The following is a 20,407-nucleotide window of genomic DNA, read 5'->3' as shown; positions in this document are numbered from 1 at the left end:
TGGTTGGTCCGTTCACCAAACCTGGAGGAGGGGGCAGGAAAGCGATATCTATTGAGAATGTAAGATATTGAAATATGTCTGATTATGTTCCATGGAAAACAAAAAACAATTGTAAAAAATAAAATAATAAAACAAACCATTGGTGACAGAATATGACCTATAACATTCATGACCTCGGTAACTCAAGATGACCTCCGGAGAACCGTGGGGGTTGAAGATGTCTACCATCGCCTTGGAGGTGGCCTCGCCAGTCTCGTCCTTGATGGGTATCATACAAAAAGAAAATATATTTAGGTTCCAAGCACCCTTTTTAGTGGGTTATGGAGGAATTTAGAGTTATGCACATATTCTTCCTTTACAGACCTTAATGTGTATTGCCTCCACCCACTTGGTAAAGTGATCGGTTGCCGTCAGACACCAGCTGTTGCCATTCCTGGATTTCGTAAAGGGTCCGATGAGGTCCACCCCTAACATTTAAAGTGTTAGAGAGAATATTACTTTATTATTACCGTATCTGTGTCGTACAGTAAACAGATTTTCATGTTTGTAAGGCTACTGACACACACACACATTCTATAATACTGAACTATGCTGTGGTTAAATAAAGCAACCATTACAAAACAACTTATCAAGGCAAAATTTTATTTGAGACACTTACCGATCATGTGCCATGGTGAAACAACTTTGATGGTCTTCAACTCTGGCGCAATAGTCTTTGCCCTCTCAAACTTCAGGCAGGCTAGACAGGGTACTGACCTTTAATCTCTTGAAGCTAGGGGGCACTATTTTAATGTTTGGAAAAATAACGTTCCCAAAGTAAACGGCCTATTTCTCATGACCAGATGCTAGAATATGCATATAATTGACAGATTAGGATAGAATACACTCTAACGTTTCCAAAACTGTCAAACTATTGTCTGTGGGTATAACAGAACTGATATTGCAGGCGAAAGCCTGAGGAAAATCCAATCAGGAAGAGCCTCTTATTTTGAAACCTCTGTGTTCCTATGCGTGCCTGTGCCATTTAAAGGGTTATCAACCATATTCCTTTTTCTGTGGCTTCCCTAAGGTGTCAACAGTCTTTAGACATAGTTTCAGGCTTTTATTTTGAAAAATGAGCGTGAAGGATCACATTGCGTAAGTGGAGAGGTGGGGGCTCTCAGAGTGAGATGGTGCGCAATTGAGTGAAGTGGCCATTGTTCCTCCCGCTGTTATGGAAAAAGCTACACACTCGGTTGATATATTATTTAATATATATTTTAAAAACTACCTGAGGACTGATTATAAAAAACGTTTGACAGGTTTCTGTGGACATTATGAAGACTATTTGGAATTTCCGTCTGCGTTGTTGTGACCGCTCTTTCTTATGGATTTCTGAACATAACGCGACAAACAAACGTCGGTATTTTGGGTATAAAAATAATATTTATGGAACAAAATGGAACATTTGCTGTGTAACTGGGGGTCTCGTAAGTGAAAATATCCGAAGATCATCAAAGGTAAATGGTTAATTTGATTGCTTTTCTGATTTTCGTGACCAAGCTTCCTAATGCTAAGTGTACATAATGCTATGCTAGGCTATCGATAAACTTACACACTTGGATTGCTTACGCTGTAAAGCATAATTTCTAAATCTGAGACGACAGGGTGATTAACAAAATGCTAAACTGTGTTTCAAAATATTGCACTTGTGATTTAATGAATATGAATATTTTCTAGTAATATTATTTGACTGTTGCGCTATGCTATTCAGCGGTTGCAGACAAAAATTATCCCGCTATAGGGATTGGTAGCGTCAAGAAGTTAAGCAAAAAGTGACAAATTGAAACATTGTGTTCTCTGATATGACATTCACTGAAACCATAATAATTTCAGATATAATAGAATGTTATTGATAAACAAAAGGTTATTTCACTTGCCCAGCTGTCCACCTCCTTGACAATTCCCATCAGAAGGAGCGTAGGTTGATTTTGGCAATCATGCGCTTCTCTCCGAAATGGCCAGCATGCATCTCGATCAGCATGGCCTCCTTCTCCTCCTGTGTAAGTAAAAATCACCCTCCTGTGTGACTGGCCATCCTTCCCCCATAGGTAGAAATGATTGCCTAACAAGTTGCAAGACCTCTTTACGGTCAGATGCCGAGCAGCATCGTCACTGCCTGGTATGGCAACTACTCGGCATCTGACCATAAGGCATTACAGAGAGTAGGGGATACGGCCCAGTACATCACTGGGGACAAGATTCCTGACATCCAGGGCCTATATACCAGGCGTTGTCAGAAGAAGGCCCCAAACATTGTCAGACTCCAGGCACTCAAGTCATAGACTGTTCTCTCTGCTACCGCACGGCAAGCTGTATCAGTCTGGGACCTGGGACTGCTGAACAATTAATCAAATGGCCCCCTCGGCGCTGCTACTCGCTGTTTATTATCTATGCATAGTCAATATACAAATGACTCTGTACTCGACTAACCTTTTCTTGTTACTTTTTGATTGTATTTTTACATTTGACATTTAAGTCATTTAGCAGACCGGTCCAGAGCCCCAAATTGGTGCATTCACCTATGACATCCAGTAGAACAGTCACTTTACAATAGTATTAAATTTATGCCATTTTCCTATCTTGTTACTTTTTGATTGTATTTTTATTTAGTCATATTTTCTTATCTCCATTTCTGATGAAGGGCCTGGATAGTGCCCTTGTTTTGGTGTACCTGATCAGAGCCTGGAGGTAAGGTCCACATCTTGTTATATTTGGCGGTTGTGACAAATAAAATTTGATTTGAAGAGTTGTTGAAAGTCTCAAGTACATTTGCATTGCAGTCTTTCTCTCTGTTTCTCTCTCTCCGCCTCTCTCTCTGTCTTCCTCTCTCTCCACCTCTCTGTCTGTCTTCCTCTCTCTCCCTCACTCACTTTCATCCTTTCTCACCCCCCCCTCTCTGTGTCTGTCTAGCGAAGACACCAAGTTAAGGGTATTTGGAATTACCATAAATGCTTACACCTATCCATTTGATTGATCAGGTGGCTGGAATGGAGTCAATTGAATGGTATCAACCACATGGGAACCATGTGTTTGATACCATTCCATTTACTCCAGTCCAGACATTATGAACCATCCTCCCCTCAGCAGCCTCCACTGAACTATATGTCTATAGCTAGCAACTCGCTAGATGGAATAGATGGAAAATGGTTGTTGAAAAAATGGTTGTACATAGCTAAATCAGTCCTGTTATCTAATAGAAGTTAAGTGCTTAAAGTTACCCTGAATTGTGAATTTCTCTGAAATTTGCCCCTCTGGTCGAGATCAGTGGTGTCTTGGAAAGATAAAAGAATATATCCTCGAGGGATGCCATTAAAGTGCAAGTTACATACAAACAGAAAGCTATAATAACAGTTAACGTGAACTCACCCCATTCCGTACAAATGTGCGCAACTGCAACATTCAAACTAAGCTACAAAGAAAAGTAATGGGACTGTAGCGACTGTGTTGACTTCAAAATCGGGGGTGTGAACTACATTTCTATTCAAGCGTTGATCTATAGTATTGTTGAGAAAACGGACCCTCCGTTACATCGTGACGTGTCATGTCGTAAAGTACAGCACGCATAAAGCAACTATTTCTGTCTCCATCAGGTGTAGCACTTCTGTCATCCTTTTAAAACAAGAAATGGACAGTGACGGGGGTAAGGGTGGATACCCAGTCATTTTTTGCATCATCATTCTCAAAGCCACTGTTAACTTCTAAGATCACTTTAGCACCACCCTAAAAACCCGATGCAAATACGACACAAACTTTCAAATATGTATGTAATGACACATTATATAAACTATTTAGTGTTTTATTTACATTTTAGAGGCGATAAGGTGATAAGTTGGACAGATCGAGTGAAAAAAAGCAATTTTCCCACACAACATCTCTCCTTCTCACTATCACGCATTAGTTTCGATTCCCCACCCACCATTTAAAAAAAAGACCTGATGGGGCTTATTGCCTTCTTGAATCATGCAGAAACGGGCTGCGTGGGGGTCATGTAATTGATTCTGTTGGAAAGGGGAGAAATTGTGCTTTACAATGGTATTGACATTACATTTGATCTGGAAGTATTACGTTTTTGGGGTGCTAAAATAAGGGCTATTGTACGGATCAAGGCGATGTACAAAAGTGAGTGAGTTTACGTTAGAGTAGCTAGCTAGCTAATGTTAGCTAAATAAAACTGTCTAAAACTTGCTAGCTACTGTAGCTGGCTAGGTGACTACGCACGCTGAGGTAAATAAGTACAGTACCTAGTAAAGTCAATCTAAAAACAGCTTGAGTTATTCCTATTTAACAATATTTATTTATATAGACAAATATATATGCTAAAGAAAGAGTGTTCTCTTTCCAGTCTTTTCGGTCCTCTAAAACAGCAGGTAGTCAGCAGGTTGTCACCGTCAAAAACACCGTCCTTGAAGAGCAATTCGGAGGTAATAATTTTTCGCAGACTAAGCAAAAGTTTAAATGGTGAACTAGAACTGCCCGTATCCTCCTTCCTTCGCGACCACTACTAGGTAAAATAGAGCCAAGCAACCAGCATATCAACGGATGCTTTGGTTCATTACGTAATCCAGTCAAAATTTTGCATGTTCTAGCAACAACCCAAGCAACAGCTATAACTCATCAAATCCAAGTGTGACGTGTGGGGGGAGGAGGCACTTTTTGGCAGGGGGGACACTATTTGGCATGACTGGCCACTGTGTTGAGCATCAGCGTGTTGCTACCTACCTTTACCACCTGGGGTCGGCCCATCAGGTAGTCCAGGATCCAGTTGCAGAGGGAGGTGGTTAGTCCCAGGGTCCTTAGCTTAGTGATGAGATTTGAGGGCACTATGGTGTTGAACGCTGAGCTGTAGTCAATGAACAGCATTCTCACAAAGGTGTTCTCTTTGTCCAAGTGGACAAAAGGATCTGTGGATCTGTTGGGGCGGTATGTGAATTGCAGTGGTTCAAGGGTTCCCGGGATAATGGTGTTGATGTGAGTCATGACCAGCCCTTCAAAGCACTTTGTTGTTACCGACTTGAGTGTTACAGGCGATAGTCATTTAGGCAGGTTGCCTTCGCTTTCTTGGGCACAGGGACTATGGTGATCTGCTTGAAACATGTAGGTATTAGACACTCGGTCAGGGAGAGGTTGGAAATAGCAGTGAAGACACTTGCTAGTCCATGCATGCTCTGAGTACACATCCTGGTAATCCATCTGGACCTGGGGCCTTGTGAATGTTGACCTGTTTAAAGGTCTTGCTCACATCGGCTACGCAGAGCATGATCACACAGTCGTCCGGAACAGCTGGTCCTCTCATGCATGCTTCAGTGTTGCTTGCCTCGACGTGAGCATAAAAGGCATTTTGCTTGTCTGGTAGGCTTGCATCACTGGGAAGGTCGCGGCTGGGTTTCCCTTTGTAGTCCGTAATAGTTTGCAAGCCCTGCCACATCCGACGAGCGTCAGAGCCGGTGTAGTAGGATTCAATCTTAGTCCCTTTTCCCCCTCTGTTTGTACATGTGACATGCTGGTAGAAAAGAGGTAAAACAGATTTAAGTTTGCCTGCATTAAAGTTCCGGCCACCAGAAGTGCCACTTCTGGATGAGCATTTTCTTGTTTGCTTATAGCCTAATACAGCTCGTTGTGTGCGGCCTTAGTGCTAGCATCGGTTTGTGGTGGTAAATAGATGACAACTAATAATATAGATGAAACCTCTCTTGGCAGATAGTGTGGTCTACAGTTTATCATGAGGTACTCTACCTCATATTATATTATATATTATTATTATTATTATTAGGTGAGCAATAATGTGAGACCTCCTTATTATTATACACCACGCACCAGCTGTTATTGACAAATAAACACACACCCCCACCCCTCGTCTTACCAGACGTAGCTGTTCTGTCCTGCCGATGCATGGAAAACCCAAACATAAGGTATTACAGTTTTTAATATTCCTTTGGTAGGATAGTCTCAAACGGAGATCATCCAGTTTATTTTCCAGTGATTGCACGTGGGCCAATAGAACGGATTGGAGAGGTGGGTTACCCACTCGCCGACGAATTCTCACAAGGCACCCTGATCTCCGCCCCCTGTATTTCTGTCTTTTCTTAATGTAAAATTACACAGATTTTGGCCTGGTCTCAGAGAAGCAGTATATTAAAGAACAAATCTTTGTCCAGTTCGAGGTGTGTAATCACTGTTCTGATATCCAGAAGCACTTTTCGGTAATAAGAGAAGGAAGCAGCAACATTATGTCCAAAATAAGTTACAAACAATGCAAAAAACACAAAATATCATAGTTGGTTAGGAGCACGTAAAACGGCAGCCGGTGCCATTCAATTTTTATATCGTCAATTTCTCAAGCCAAAACATCTTGATGGCCTTCACCAGTTCATCTTTGCTTGTAGGCTTGGCAGAGTTACGAATTTATGTTTTCAGTTTATGTTTTTTTAATGTTTTCAGGCGACCTATTTATTTATTGAAATGGTTTTTTCTCCTTTGTTTAACCAGGTAGGCTAGTTGAGAACAAGTTCTCATTTACAACTGCGACCTGGCCAAGATAAAGCAAAGCAGTTCGACACATACAACAACACAGAGTTACACATGGAATAAACAAACATACAGTCAATAATACAGTAGAAAAAATTCTATATACAGAGTGTGCAAATAAGGTAAGATAAGGGAGGTAAGGCAATAAATAGGCTATGGTGGCAAAGTAATTACAATATACCAATTAAACACTGGAGTGATTGATTTGCAGAAGATGAATATGCAAGTAGAGATACTGGGGTGCAAAGGAGCAAGATAAATAAATAAATACAGTATTTGGATGAGGTAGTTGGATGGGCTATTTATTTACAGATGAGCTATGCACAGGTGCAGTGATCTGTGCGCTGCTCTGACAGCTGGTGCTTAAAGCTGGTGAGGGAGATATGAGTCTCCAACTTCAGTGATTTTTGCAGTTAGTTCCAGTCATTGGCAGCAGAGAACTGGAAGGAAAGGCGGCCAAAGGAGGAATTGGCTTTGGGGGTGACTAGTGAAATATACCTGCTGGAGTGCATGCTATGAGTGGGTGCTGCTATGGTGATCAGTGAGCTGAGATAAGGCGGGGTTTTACCCAGCAGAGACTTGTAGATGACCTGGAGCCAGTGGGTTTGGCGACGAGTATGAAGCGAGGGCCAGCCAACGAGAGCGTACAGGTTGCAGTGGTGGGTAGTAAATGGGGCTTTGGTGATAAAACGGATGGCACTGTGATAGACTGCATCCAATTTGTTGATTAGAGTGTTGGAGGCTATTTTGTAAATGACATCGCCAAGTCGAGGATCGGTAGGATAGTCAGTATTACGAGGGTATGTTTGGCAGCATGAGTGAAAGATGCAAATAAATTCATAAAAAATCCTACAATGTGATTTTCTGGAATTTCTTTTTTCATTTTGTCTGTCATAGTTGAAGTGTACCTATGATGGAAATTACAGGCCTCTCTCATCTTTTTAAGTGGGAGAACTTGCACAATTGGTGGCTGACTAAATACTTTTTTTGCCCCACTGTAGGTCTGTAGCAGTTTGGGTCTAGAGTGTCTCCCCCTTTTTGAAGAGGGGATGACCACGGCACCTTTCCATTCTTTGGGAATCTCAGACGATACGAAAGAGCGATTGAACAGGCTAGTAATAGGAGTTGCAACATTTTCGGCAGATACTTTTAGAAAGAGAGGGTTCAGATTGTCTAGCCCAGCTGATTTGTAGGGCCCATATTTTGCAGTTCTTTCATAACATCAGCTATCTGGATTTGGGTGAAGGAGAAATGGGGGAGGCTTGGGCGAGTTGCTGTGGGGGTTGCAGGGCTGTTGACCGGGGTAGCCAGGTGGAAAGCATGGCCAGCCGTAGAAAAATGTTTATTGAACTTCTCAATTATTGTGGATTTATTGATGGTGACAGTGTTTCCTAGCTTCAGTGCAGTGGGCAGCTGGGAGGACAGTGTCCCAGAACGTATTGGAGTTTGTGCTACAGGATGAAACTTTCTGTTTGAAAAAGCTAGGCTTAGCTTTTCTAACTGCCTATGTATATTAGTTCCTAACTTCCCTGAAAAGTTGCATATCATGGGGGCTATTCCATGCTATTGCAGTCCGCCACAGGATGTTTTTGTGCTGGTCAAGGGCAGTCAGGTCTGGAGTGAACCAAGGGCTATGTCTGTTCCTGGTTCAACATTTTTTGAACGGAGCATGCTTATTTAAGATGGTGAGGAAAGCACTTTTAAAGAATAACCAGGCATCCTCTACTGACGGAATGAGGTCAATATCCTTCCAGGTTACCCGGGCCAGGTCGATTAGAAAGTCCTGCCCGCTGAAGTGATTTCGGGAGCGTTTGACAGTGATGAGGGGTGGTCGTTTGACCGCAGACCCATTACGGACGCAGGCAATGAGGCAGTGATCGCGGAGATCCTGGGTGAAGACAGGGGAGGTTCATGCAATCAGAAAAGGAGATTTGTCTAGGACAGAAGAAATTGCATGTGCCCAACAAAAAACCACACAACTAATGACAAAGGTTTGGAAATGTACATAAGGTTAGAAGATTTAAAACAACTAAGGCTAGATGAGGCCAGGTTGGTCCCATAGCCATTGGCCTATAACTGTGATCGACACATGAGAAAAATGTATTTATTTTATTTATTGTCGCCAGTGACCGGCTATTTCATTTAAACATCCTGCACTCCAAATTGAAAAATAAGACTAAATTAAATTAACAAAAGATTAAGTGGTCAAGAAGTTGCATGATGTAATTTGGGGTTCCATCACTCTCCAAAATGTATAAAAGCGTGGTATCGCCAATTTGCCTTCTGCATCAACTTGTTTGACTCAGTGCTACAAAAGGACGAAAGGGCCATTGATGAGAAGGCAGCCCCGGGTCCGAGGAAGCCCTGCTGATACCATAAACAAGATGGTGTTTGGGCTGGAGGAGGAGAAGTACACAGGATTTGAGCTCTGAGTCCCTTGCAGGCGGCAGTGGACCCAGCGCATCTTCAGAGCTTGTTGGACTCCAGAGATCCAGCAGATAATTAAGAACCTGCTGGACTCCCGCGCGGCCACTGCCTCCACTGGCAACCGTGGCACATGGCACAGCCTCCCATAGTCCACAATGAAGGTTACCCCAGAGACCTTCCTGAAGATTGAGAATCCCGGCGCATGTGCTGGCTTCGTTCCGATGTAGGTACTGTCCAGGTGATATACACCTGGGAGACTGTTGTCCAGCCCACCTATTGTTGTGGCTGCCCCAGAGTCCCTGCTATTCTGCTCAGCCCGTGTACTACTCCAACACCTGGATGAGCTACCCCCAGTATAAATATATGAACTGAAGAGGAGAGAGGACCCTCAGACATTTTTTCTTCAAGACAGAAACATCCTACTTTCTTTTATTTAATTACATTATTTTATCTCTATTACATTAGGAAATTGTTTTATTCATCAAGGCATTAACATGGTCTTACCTCTTACAAAATCCCTTTTTCATTTATGTTCTTGGTAGTTATGGCATTATCTGAATAATAAAGCAAACAATTCTACCCAGAATCATAGTGCCAAATGGTTAGGGTAAATCATGACATTTTAGTACCAAAGCGCATTTGTCTAATGATTGAAATGTATGTTTGGTTACATTTCACTACGTACTGAACCTACCTTAACGACTCTATTGTCAACTACTGAGCCACAGCTGTGTCAACAAGGATATGGGAGACGATTGTGTGCCACTCCTGACACAGCACTCAAACAGTCACACTGTGACAAGAACAAACACTGACTTTGTAACACACAGGGCACCACACCACAGTACATAAGGGATTCTGAGCCTGGTATAGTAAAGTCTTTATAACTCATCAATCATGTTATATAATCAGAATACTGTAATACAGATGTAGGATCTTAATTTGATCACTCTTTTGTTGCTGTGAATTTTCCTGCTGAGCAGGAAATGCAGACTGGTTGTTTATTTGAGTTTTTAAAAAGCTTCTAAAGTTTGTAATTTCCACTTTGAAATTTCAGACTTGATTTGCCCTGATTAAACATTTATCAAGCACCACAAACATGTACATTTATTATAATCCACATAATACATACTGTTTCTGCAGGATTATTTTCCTGATGTATCAAACTGGCTCAAATTAAGATCCTATGTCTGCTTAGTTGTATTATGCCTGCATTGTGCTCATGCTATCTGGTTGCACTTCTAAGTGTGTGTGAGGGGGGGGGGGGGTTATGTGGAAAAGTCTCATTCCCAAAATATGAAACTTTGTGATATGCAACTTTTCAATGAAGTTAGGAACCAATATACACAGGCAGTTAGGAAAGCTAAGGCTAGCTTTTTCAAACAGATATTTGCTGTAGCACAAACTCCAAAACGTTCTGGGACACTGTAAAGTCAATGGGGAAAAAGAGCACCTCCTCCCAGCTTCCCACTGCACTGAGGCAAGGAAACACTGTCACCACTGATAAATCCACTATAATTGAGAATTTCAATAAGCACTTTTCTATGTCTGGCCATGCTTTCCACCTGGCTACCCCTACCTCGGTCAACTGCCCGGAACCCCCCACAGAAACTCTCCCAAGCCTCCCCCATTTCTCCTTCACCCAAATCCAGATAGCTGATGTTCTGAAAGAACTGCAAAATTTGGACCCTTTCAAATCAGTGTGGCTAGACAATCTGGACCCTCTCTTCCTAAAATGATCTGCCAAAATTGTTGCAACCCCTATTACTAGCCTGTTCAACCTCTTTCGTATCGTCTGAGATTCCCAAAAATTGGAAAGCTGCCGTGGTCATCCCCCTCTTCAAAAGGGGAGACACTCTAGACCCAAACTGCTACAGACCTATATCTATTCTACCCTGCCTTTCTAAGGTCTTCGAAAGCCAAATTAACAGATTCCCACCATTTTTAGAATCCCACCGTACCTTCTCCGCTATGCCTATGCAATCTGGCTTCAGAGCTGGTCAAGGGTGCACCTCAGCCACGCTCAAGGTCCTAAACGATATCATGACCACCTTTTAATAAGAGACAATACTGTGCAGCCCTATTCATCGACCTGGCCAAGGCTTTTGACTCTGTCAATCACCACATTCTTATCGGCAGACTCAACAGCCCTGGTCTCTCAAATGACTGCCTCACCTGGTTCACCAACTACTTGTCAGACAGAGTTCAGTATGTCCAATCGGATGGCCTGTTGTCCGGACCTCTGGCAGTCTCTATGGGGGTGCCACAAGGTTCAATTCTCGGGCCGACTCTCTTCTCTGTAGACATCAATGATGTCGCTCTTGCTGCTGGTGATTCTCTGATCCACCTCTAAGCAGACGACACCATTCTCTATACTTCTGGCCCTTCTTTGGACACTGTTAACTAACCTCCAGATGAGCTTCAATGCCATACAACTCTCCTTCCGTTGTCTCCAATTGCTCTTAAATGCAAATAAAACTAAATGCATGCTCTTCAACCGATCGCTGCCCGCCCGTCCAGCATCACTACTCAGGATGGTTCTGACTTTGAATATGTGGAATATACTACTACAAATACCTAGGTGTCTGGTTAGACTGTAAACTCTCCTTTCAGACTCACATTAAGCATCTCCAATCCAAAATTAAATCTAGAATCAGCTTCCTATTTCTCAACAAAGCATCCTTCACTCATGCTGCCAAACATACCCTCGTAAAACTAACTATCCTACCGATCCTCGACTTCGGTGATGTCATTTACAAAATAGCCTCCAACATTCTAATCAACAAATTGGATGCAGTCTATCACAGTGCCATCTGTGTTGTCACCAATGCCCCATATACTACCCACCACTGCGACCTGTATGCTCTCATTGGCTGGCCCTCGCTTCATACTCGTCGCCAAACCCACTGGCTCAAGGTCATCTATAAGTCTTTGCTAGCTAAAGCCTCGCCGTATTTCAGCTCACTGATCACCATAGCAGCACCCAGCCGTAGCACACGCTTCAGCAGGTGTATTTCACTGGGCAGCCCCAATGCCAATTTCTCCTTTGGCCTCCTTTCCTTCCAGTTCTCTGCTGCCAATGACTGGAACGAACTTCAAAAAATCACTGAAGCTGGAGACTCATATCTCCCTAACTAACTTTAAGCACCAGCTGTCAGAGCAGCTCACAGATCACTGCACCTGTTCATAGCCCATCTGTAAACAGCCCATCCAGCTACCTCATCCCCATACTGTATTTATTTATGTATTTATTTTGCTCCTTTGCACTACAGTATCTCGACTTGCACATTCATCTTCTGCACATCTATCACTCCAGTGTTTAATTGCTATATTTGAATTACTTTGTCGCTATGGCCTATTTAATGCCTTACCTCCCGTATCTTACCTCATTTGCACACACTATATATGTACTTTTTTCTACTGTATTATTGACTGTATGTTTGTTTATTCCATGTTTCATTCTGTGTTGTTGTATGTGTCAACTGCTTTGCTTTATCTTGCTCAGGTCGCAGTTGTAAATGAGAACGTGTTCTCAACTAGCCTACCTGGTTATATAACAGTGAAATAAATAAATAAAATACAATTGATCTTCCCACTCTGGTCTCTCTTGGCCTTGACTTATAGTGAGTTTGCTAAGAGGGAGTAAAGTCTGTGGTATACAGATATTACTGACATAGATGGAGGTGTTGGTTCCATTTTTCTGTGCTCCGTTTTATTTACTTAACAAATAAGGAACACTCAAAATGTGCACTTATAAATCATAACAATTTTAATTAAAATACAGCTAAAATCAAATCAAATTTATTTATATAGCCCTTCGTACATCAGCTGATATCTCAAAGTGCTGTACAGAAACCCAGCCTAAAACCCCAAGCAGCAAGCACTGCAGGTGTAGAAGCACGGTGGCTAGGAAAAACTCTCTAGAAAGGCCAAAACCTAGGAAGAAATCTAGAGAGGAACCAGGCTATGTGGGGTGGCCAGTCCTCTTCTGGCTGTGCCGGGTGGAGATTATAACAGAACATGGCCAAGATGTTCAAATGTTGTAGACAGAAGTCAAAGATCAAACATCACACATACAACTGATGTGTCTCCTGAGTTTAGCAAAATAGGAAAAGTCCCAAGTTATTTTTTTAAGCCCAGGCCTAGTGATGTCACTGCATACGTCATTACCTTCTACTCATGAGACCAAGCCTTTGCATATATAGCTATAAAAACTTGCAAGAGAGCTACAATAGTTCCAGTATTTTCTATGGGCTCAGCAGTAAATGTCCACTCCCCAAGTTGATTTATAGAGGTATGTCTGACTAGTCTCTTATCTTTCACTCCTCTGTTGGGTTCTGTGTCTAATCTCTTTTAGCTTAGATGTGCCTTCTCACAGACACCCTGCAATAATTCATACATCTCTCAGACCGTTTCTTTATAAGAGACTGAGACTAGAAAAGACTGTGGAACAATATTAAAACCTTATAATGAACATATATTTGTTAATTTGCAGTCTAGGACCCTATAAATGTAGTGGGGGAGGGGTCTCATAACCCTTCCCCTTCTATTAATACAACATAAGAATAACGAATTATTATAATACATCAAACATTTGGTGCAGCCCCAATCATGACCCCAAGTTTACCCCATCAGAGGTATGAAGGCAGGCTAGATTCTCAGACAGACACAGAGACGGACTCATCACCCGAACTTAGACAAATCACCTCACTGTGTTGAGTAGAGTTTCATGGTGTTATGATCGTTGACCTCCACTACTGAGGGCTCATCAACCGCTACCACAGGTATTCAGAGAAGATGGAGATGTCTTTTGGTCTGTCTCTGTCTCTCTCTGTCTCCATCTCTCTCTGTCTCCATCTCTGTTTATGTTTATTTCTGTTTCTCTCTCTAAGGGGGGACAGGCTGTGAATAAGCCCCACAATAATGGGGCTAATCTTCCAAGAGTCCATGGAACATTAAAAATAAGGTCATTTGTGTCCCTCTACAGGTGATGTTGGTGGGAGACTCAGGTGTAGGGAAGACTTGCCTGCTGGTTCGCTTCAAGGATGGAGCTTTCTTGGCCGGTAGCTTCATCTCTACTGTTGGCATTGACTTCAGGGTGAGCACACACACACACACACAAAATGGACACACGTATGAAAGAAAAGGTCAAAGATCGTAATTATTTTCTCCAGGCCTTGGAGGTGATTTAAATGGGATCCGTTGATGATGTAAATAATGGGATCCGGCAGTCTAACTTAGGAGGGTTTGAGCGCAACCGAGAGATACAAACGTGGTGCAAAATGAACCCTTCAGTGCAGTCCAATGAAAATGGTGCATTCAGAAAGGATTCAGACCTCTTCACTTTTTCCACATTTTGTTGCATTACAGCCTTATTCTAAAATGTATCAAATTGTTTTTTTCCCTCCTCATCGATCTACACACAATACTCCATAATGACAAAGCAAAAACACCCCTGAAATGTCACATTTACATAAGTGTTCAGGCCCTTTAGTCAGTACTTGTTGAAGGACCTTTGGCAGCGATTACAGTCTCGAGTCTTCTTGGGTATGACACTAGCTTGGCACACCTTTATTTGGGGAGTTTCTCCCATTCTTCTCTGCAGATCCTCTCAAGCTCTGTCAGTTTGGATGATCAGTTTGGCCGGGCAGCCAGCTCTAGGAAAAGACTTTGTGGTTCCAAATTTCTTTCATTTAAGAATGATGGAGGGCACTGTGTTCTTGGGGACCTTCAATGCTGCAGAAATGTTTTGGTACCCTTCCCAGATCTGTGCCTCGACACAATTCTGGCTCGGAGGTCTACGGACAATTACTTTTTGCTCTGACATGCACTGTCAGCTGTGGGACCTTATATAGACAGTTGTGTGCCTTTCCAAATAATTTCCAATCAATTGAATTTACCACAGGTGGACTCCAATCAAGTTGTAGAAACATCTCAAGGATGATCAATGCAAACAGGATGCACCTGAGCTCAATTTCGAGTCTCATAGCAAAGGGTCTGAAATCTTATGTAAATAATATATTTCCGTAAAAAAAAAAAAAATGTATTACTAAATTTGGTTAAATGTCCAAAATCCTGTTTTCACTTTGTTGTTGTGGGGTATTGTGTGTAGATTGATGAGAGGGGGGAAAAAATCATTAATTTTAGAATAAGGCTGTAACGTAACAAAATGTGGATAAAGTGAAGGAGTCTGAATACTTTCCGAATGCACTTTATCCAAATAATGTTCAGTACTTGCAGTCGACAATAGAAAGAAATGATGAAGTGTCAAAATAAAGAACAATCGCAGTAGTAGAAACCAAACGGTAACATATCAAAATGCCAATAGAGCCTATAAACAGGCCACGCCTATAACAATGCTAGAAAACTCAGTCAACTGAGAATTTGTTTAGAGAACTTAGCAACACATGTTACCTTCACAGCAGTCCTCAAGAGGATGGAAAAGAACAGGCTTATATACCCACAATACCCTGACGCTCACAGTTAGGCTACGGAGAAACCATACCAATGTGTTCTTAACACGGATACATGTATGTTTATTGCGTCAAATTCAGTCTATGTGACTGTGTCTAAAACGATTACATATACATCTCAATTGCTACAGTGGCTGATGTAGCAACCAAATTAATATTTGCAGGAATATAATATGAATTCACTACTGGAATAACCAATGTCATGACAAATTATATAACTACTGCTGTACACACTTTTTTGATTCATATACTGTCCATACTGACTCTGACATTGCTCGTTCTGATATTTCTTAGTTTTCTTTGAAATGTTTTGGATTTGTGTGTATTTTCTGTATTGTTAGGTATTACTGCACTGTTGGCGCTAGAAACATAAGCATTTTGCTGAGACTTTTGATAACGTCTGCTAAGTATGTGTAGCGATCAGTAAACTTTGATTCGAGAACTTGAGTGACATACAGAGGTAGGGATATGGGTGCGCGACACAAACTGAGCTGTCAAACAAACAGGTATTATTAAAAGGAGGGAAATTAGTCAAGTAAAGCACATTCTTTTATAAACTGAAATGGAGGCGTCCCTTGAGTCTGTGTTGCCGCTAATAGCAGAAACTAATGGTGCACTCGTGGCGCTTGTGGGGAGAACCATAATTCGACGTGAGAGCTTGCATCGTCACAAATGTTCCAAGTTAATGTAGCCATTAAAAGTTACGTTGTTATCGATTGGCTAATTATTTTTTTTACCGCACACTGCAATCTCAAATACGGGGTATGAGGACCTGAGGGTCGTTTGGGGTGATGGCTGCAAAGCCGACAGCGTCTGTGTACGTTATCCCTGATGCAGTGGAAATAATAACAACATTGAAAAATGAAATGAGCTTTATGCAACATTTTTGAGTGCAGACCCATGACAACTTTTTATTTATCTGAATTCACTGGTTTTTACGCACCATCCAAACCTCTGGGAGAGTGCGATGGTCCCCTTTTGATTAGCTTACCAATTCCTGAGACAACTAAAGGAAGGCAGAATTTTGGTGTGGTGGCTTTGGATCAGAATCAGTTAACAGTGTATATCAATACTAGCTCAATTTAATGTCAGTAAACATCATAAAATTAGTCCGTGTTGTCCAAACTGTCTCCATCAGCAGCAGGCCAATGATACCCAGCACGATACACCATGCTACAATTGGGCAGTATACCGTACAGGGCCTTCAGAAACTATTCACACCCCTTGACTTTTTCACATTTTTGTTGTGTTACAGACTGAATTTAATATTGATTAAATGTAGATTTTGTGTCACTGGTTTACTCACAATACCCCATCATGTCAAAGTGGTATTATGTTTTTAGACATGTTTATTCATTAGAAATGAAAAGATCAAATATCTTGAGTCAATAAGTATTCAACCCAAGTCGGTTAGGACATCTACTTTGTGCATGACACAAGTATTTTTTCCAACAATTGTTTACAGACGGATATTCCACTTATAATTCATTGTATCAAAATTCCTGTGGGTCAGAAGTTGACATACACGAAGTTGACTGTGCCTTTAAACAGCTTGGAAAATTCCAGAAAAGTATGACATGGCTTTAGAATCTTCTGGTAGGCTAATTGACATAATTTGAGTCAATTGGAGGTGTACCTGTGAATGTATTTCAAGGCCTACCTTCAAACTCAGTGCCTCTTTGCCTGACATCATGGGGAAATCAAAAGAAAGACCTCAGAACACAAATTGTAGACCTCCACAAGTCTGGTTCATTCTTGGGTAACAATTTCCAAACGCCCGAAGGTACCACGTTCATCTGTGCAAACAATAGTATGCAAGGATAAACACCACGGGACCACGCAGCCATCATACCGCTCAAGAAGGACACGCGTTCTGTCTCCTAGTGATGAATGTACTTAGGTGCAAAAAATAGAAATCAATCCCAGAACAACAGCAAAGGACCTTGTGAAGATGCTGGAGGAAACGGGCACAAAACTATCTATATCCACAGTAAAACGAGTCCTATATCGACATGACCTGAGAGGCAGCTCAGCAAGGAAGAAGCCACTGCTCTAAAATCGCTATAAAAAAAGCCAGACTACGGTTTACAACTGCACATGGGGACAAAGATCGTAATTTTTGGAGAAAGGTCCTCTGGTCTGATGAAACAAAAATAGAACTGTTTGGCCATAATGACCATTGTTATGTTTGGAGGAATAAGGGGGAGGCTTGCAAGCCGAAGAACACCATCCCAACAGTGAAGCACGGGGGTAGCAGCATCATGTTGTGGGGGTGCATCATGAGGGAGGATAATTATGTGGATATATTGAAGCAATCTCAAGACATCAGTCAGGAAGTTAAAGCCTGGTCACAAATGGGTCTTCCAAATGGACAATGACCCCAAGCATACTTCCAAAGTTGTGGCAAAATGGCTTAAGGACAACAAAGTCAAGGTATTGGATTGGCCATCACAAAGCCCTGACCTCAATCCTGTAGAAAATGTGTGGGCAGAACTGAAAAAGTGTGTCCGAGCAAGGAGGCCTACAAACCTGACTCGGTTCCACCAGCTCTGTCAGGAGGAATGGGCCAAGATTCACAAAACTTATTGTGGAAAGCTTGTGAAAGGCTACCCAAAACGGTTGACCCAAGTTAAACAATGTAAAGGCAATGCTACCAAATACTAATTGAGTGTATTTAAACTTCTGACCCACTGGGAATGTGATGAAAGAAATTAAAGCTGAAGTAAATCATTCTCTATGCTATTGTTCTGACATTTCACATTCTTAAAATAAAGCGGTGATCCTAACTGACCTAATACAAGGAATTTCTACTAGGATTACATGTCAGGAATTGTGAAAAACTGAGTTTCAATGTATTTGGCTAAGGTGTATGTAAACGTCCGACTTCAACTGTATCTGTAAGGTCCTTCAGTCGAACAGTGATTTTCAAACACCAAGACCAGGGAGGTTTTCCAATGCCCTTGCGAAGATGGGCACAGATTGGTACATGGGTAAAAAATAAAGCAGACATTGAATATCCCTTTGAGCATGGTGCAGTTATAAATTACACTTTGGATGGTGTATCAATACACCCAGGAACTACAAATATACAGGCGTCCTTCATAACTCAGTTGCTGGAGAGAAAGGATATCTCGCATGGATTTCACCATGACTTTAAAACATTTGAAGAGTTGAATGGCTGTGATAGGAGGAAACTGAAGATAGATCAACAGCATTGTAGTTACTCCTTAATACTGACCTAAATGAGTGAAAAGAAGGAAGCCTGTACAGAATAAAAATATCTCAAAACGTGCATTCTGTTTGCAACAAGACACTAAACTAAAACTGCAAAAAATGTGGCAAAGAAATTAACTTTATTTCCTGAATACAAACCAAATGTTATTCGTCACATACACATTGTTAGCAGATGCTAATGCGAGTGTAGCAAAATGCTGGTGCTTCTAGATCTGACAGTGCAGTAATATCTAACAAGTAATCTAACAATTCCCCAACAACTACCTAAAACACACAAATCTAAAGGGGTGGATGAGGATGTGTACATGTAAGTATATGGATGAGGGATGGCCGAGCAGCATAGGCAAGGTGCTATAGATGGTATAAAATACAGTGTACATATATGAGTAATGTAAGATATGTAAACATGGTTAAAGTGGCATTATTTAGAGTGCATTGTATAAAGTAATCCATTTATTAAAGTGGCCAGTGATTGGGTCTCAATGGAGGCATCAGCCTCTCTGAGTTAGTGATTGCTGTTTAGCAGTCTGATAGCCTTGATGCACCTGTACTGACCTCGCCTTCAGGATGGTAGCGTAGTTTGCCCCTGGTGATGCATTGTGCAGACCGCACCACCCTCTGGAGAGCTGTGCAGTTGAGGGCGGTGCAGTTGCCGTACCAGGCGGTGATACAGCCTGACAGGATGCTCTCGATTGTGCATCTGTAATTTTGCCATGGTTTTGGGTGACAAGCCAAATTTATTCAGCCTCCTGAGGTTGAAGAGGCGCTGTTGCACCTTCTTCACCACACTGTGTGAGTGGACCATTTCAGTTTGTCTGTGATGTGTACGCCGAGGAACTTAAATCTTTCCACCATCTCCACTGCTCTCCGTTTGATGTGGATAGGGGGGTGCTCCCTCTGCTGTTTCCTGAAGTCCACGATCATCTCCTTTGTTTTGTTAACGTTGAGTGAGAGGTTATTTTCCTGACACCACACTCCGAGTGGCCTCACCTCCTCCCTGTAGGCTATCTCGTCATTGTTGGTAATCAAGCCCACTACTGTTGTGTCGTCTGCAAACCTGATGATTGAGTTGGAGGCGTGCGTGGCCATGCAGTTGTGGGTGAACAAGGAGTACAGGAGGGGGCTGAGCACACACTCTTGTGGGGCCCCAGTGTTGAGGGTCAGCGAAGTGGAGATGTTGTTTCCTACCTTCACCACCTTGGGGCGGCCCGTTGCACAGGGCGAGATTGAGACCCATGGCCTCGAGCTTGATGATGAGCTTGGAGGGCACTATGGTGAATGCTGAGCTGTAGTCAATAAACAGCATTCTTACGTAGGTATTCCTCTTGTCCAGATGAGATAGGGCATTGTGATGGTGATTGCATCGTCTGTGGACCTGTTGGGGCGATATGCACACTGAAGTGGGTCAAGGGTGACGGATAAGGTGGAGGTGATATGATCCTTGACTAGTCTCTCAAAGCACTTCATGATGACAGAAGTGAGTGCTAAGGGGCAGTAGTCATTTAGTTGAGTTATCTTTGCCTTCTTGTGTACAGGAACAATGGTGGCCATCTTGAAACATGTGGGGACTTGGACAGACTGGGATTGGGAGCGATTGAATATGTCCGTAAACACACTAGGCAGCTGGTCTGTGCATGCTTTCAGGATGCTGCTAGGGATGCCGTCTGGGCCAGCAGCCTTGCGAGGGTTAACACATTTAAATGTTT

At 42.2% G+C, this 20,407-nt stretch overlaps 1 protein-coding gene across 1 annotated transcript in view; it reads left to right on the top strand.

The window, feature by feature from the left end:
* The window catches only part of LOC124048219 (ras-related protein Rab-26-like), a 210,179-nt gene that overhangs the window by 6,918 nt on the left and 182,854 nt on the right, over nucleotides 1–20,407 (top strand). Inside the window, exon 2 of the mRNA XM_046368775.1 lies at nucleotides 13,982–14,092. Coding sequence (XP_046224731.1) covers nucleotides 13,982–14,092 — 111 coding nt within the window. The remainder of the gene's footprint in view (nucleotides 1–13,981; nucleotides 14,093–20,407) is intronic.

Source organism: Oncorhynchus gorbuscha, linkage group LG11 (assembly GCF_021184085.1).
Source record: "Oncorhynchus gorbuscha isolate QuinsamMale2020 ecotype Even-year linkage group LG11, OgorEven_v1.0, whole genome shotgun sequence".
In the NCBI taxonomy this organism is placed as follows: domain Eukaryota; kingdom Metazoa; phylum Chordata; class Actinopteri; order Salmoniformes; family Salmonidae; genus Oncorhynchus; species Oncorhynchus gorbuscha.
Note: the sequence above shows the minus strand (reverse complement) of the source record. Positions and strands in the feature narration are given on the sequence as shown.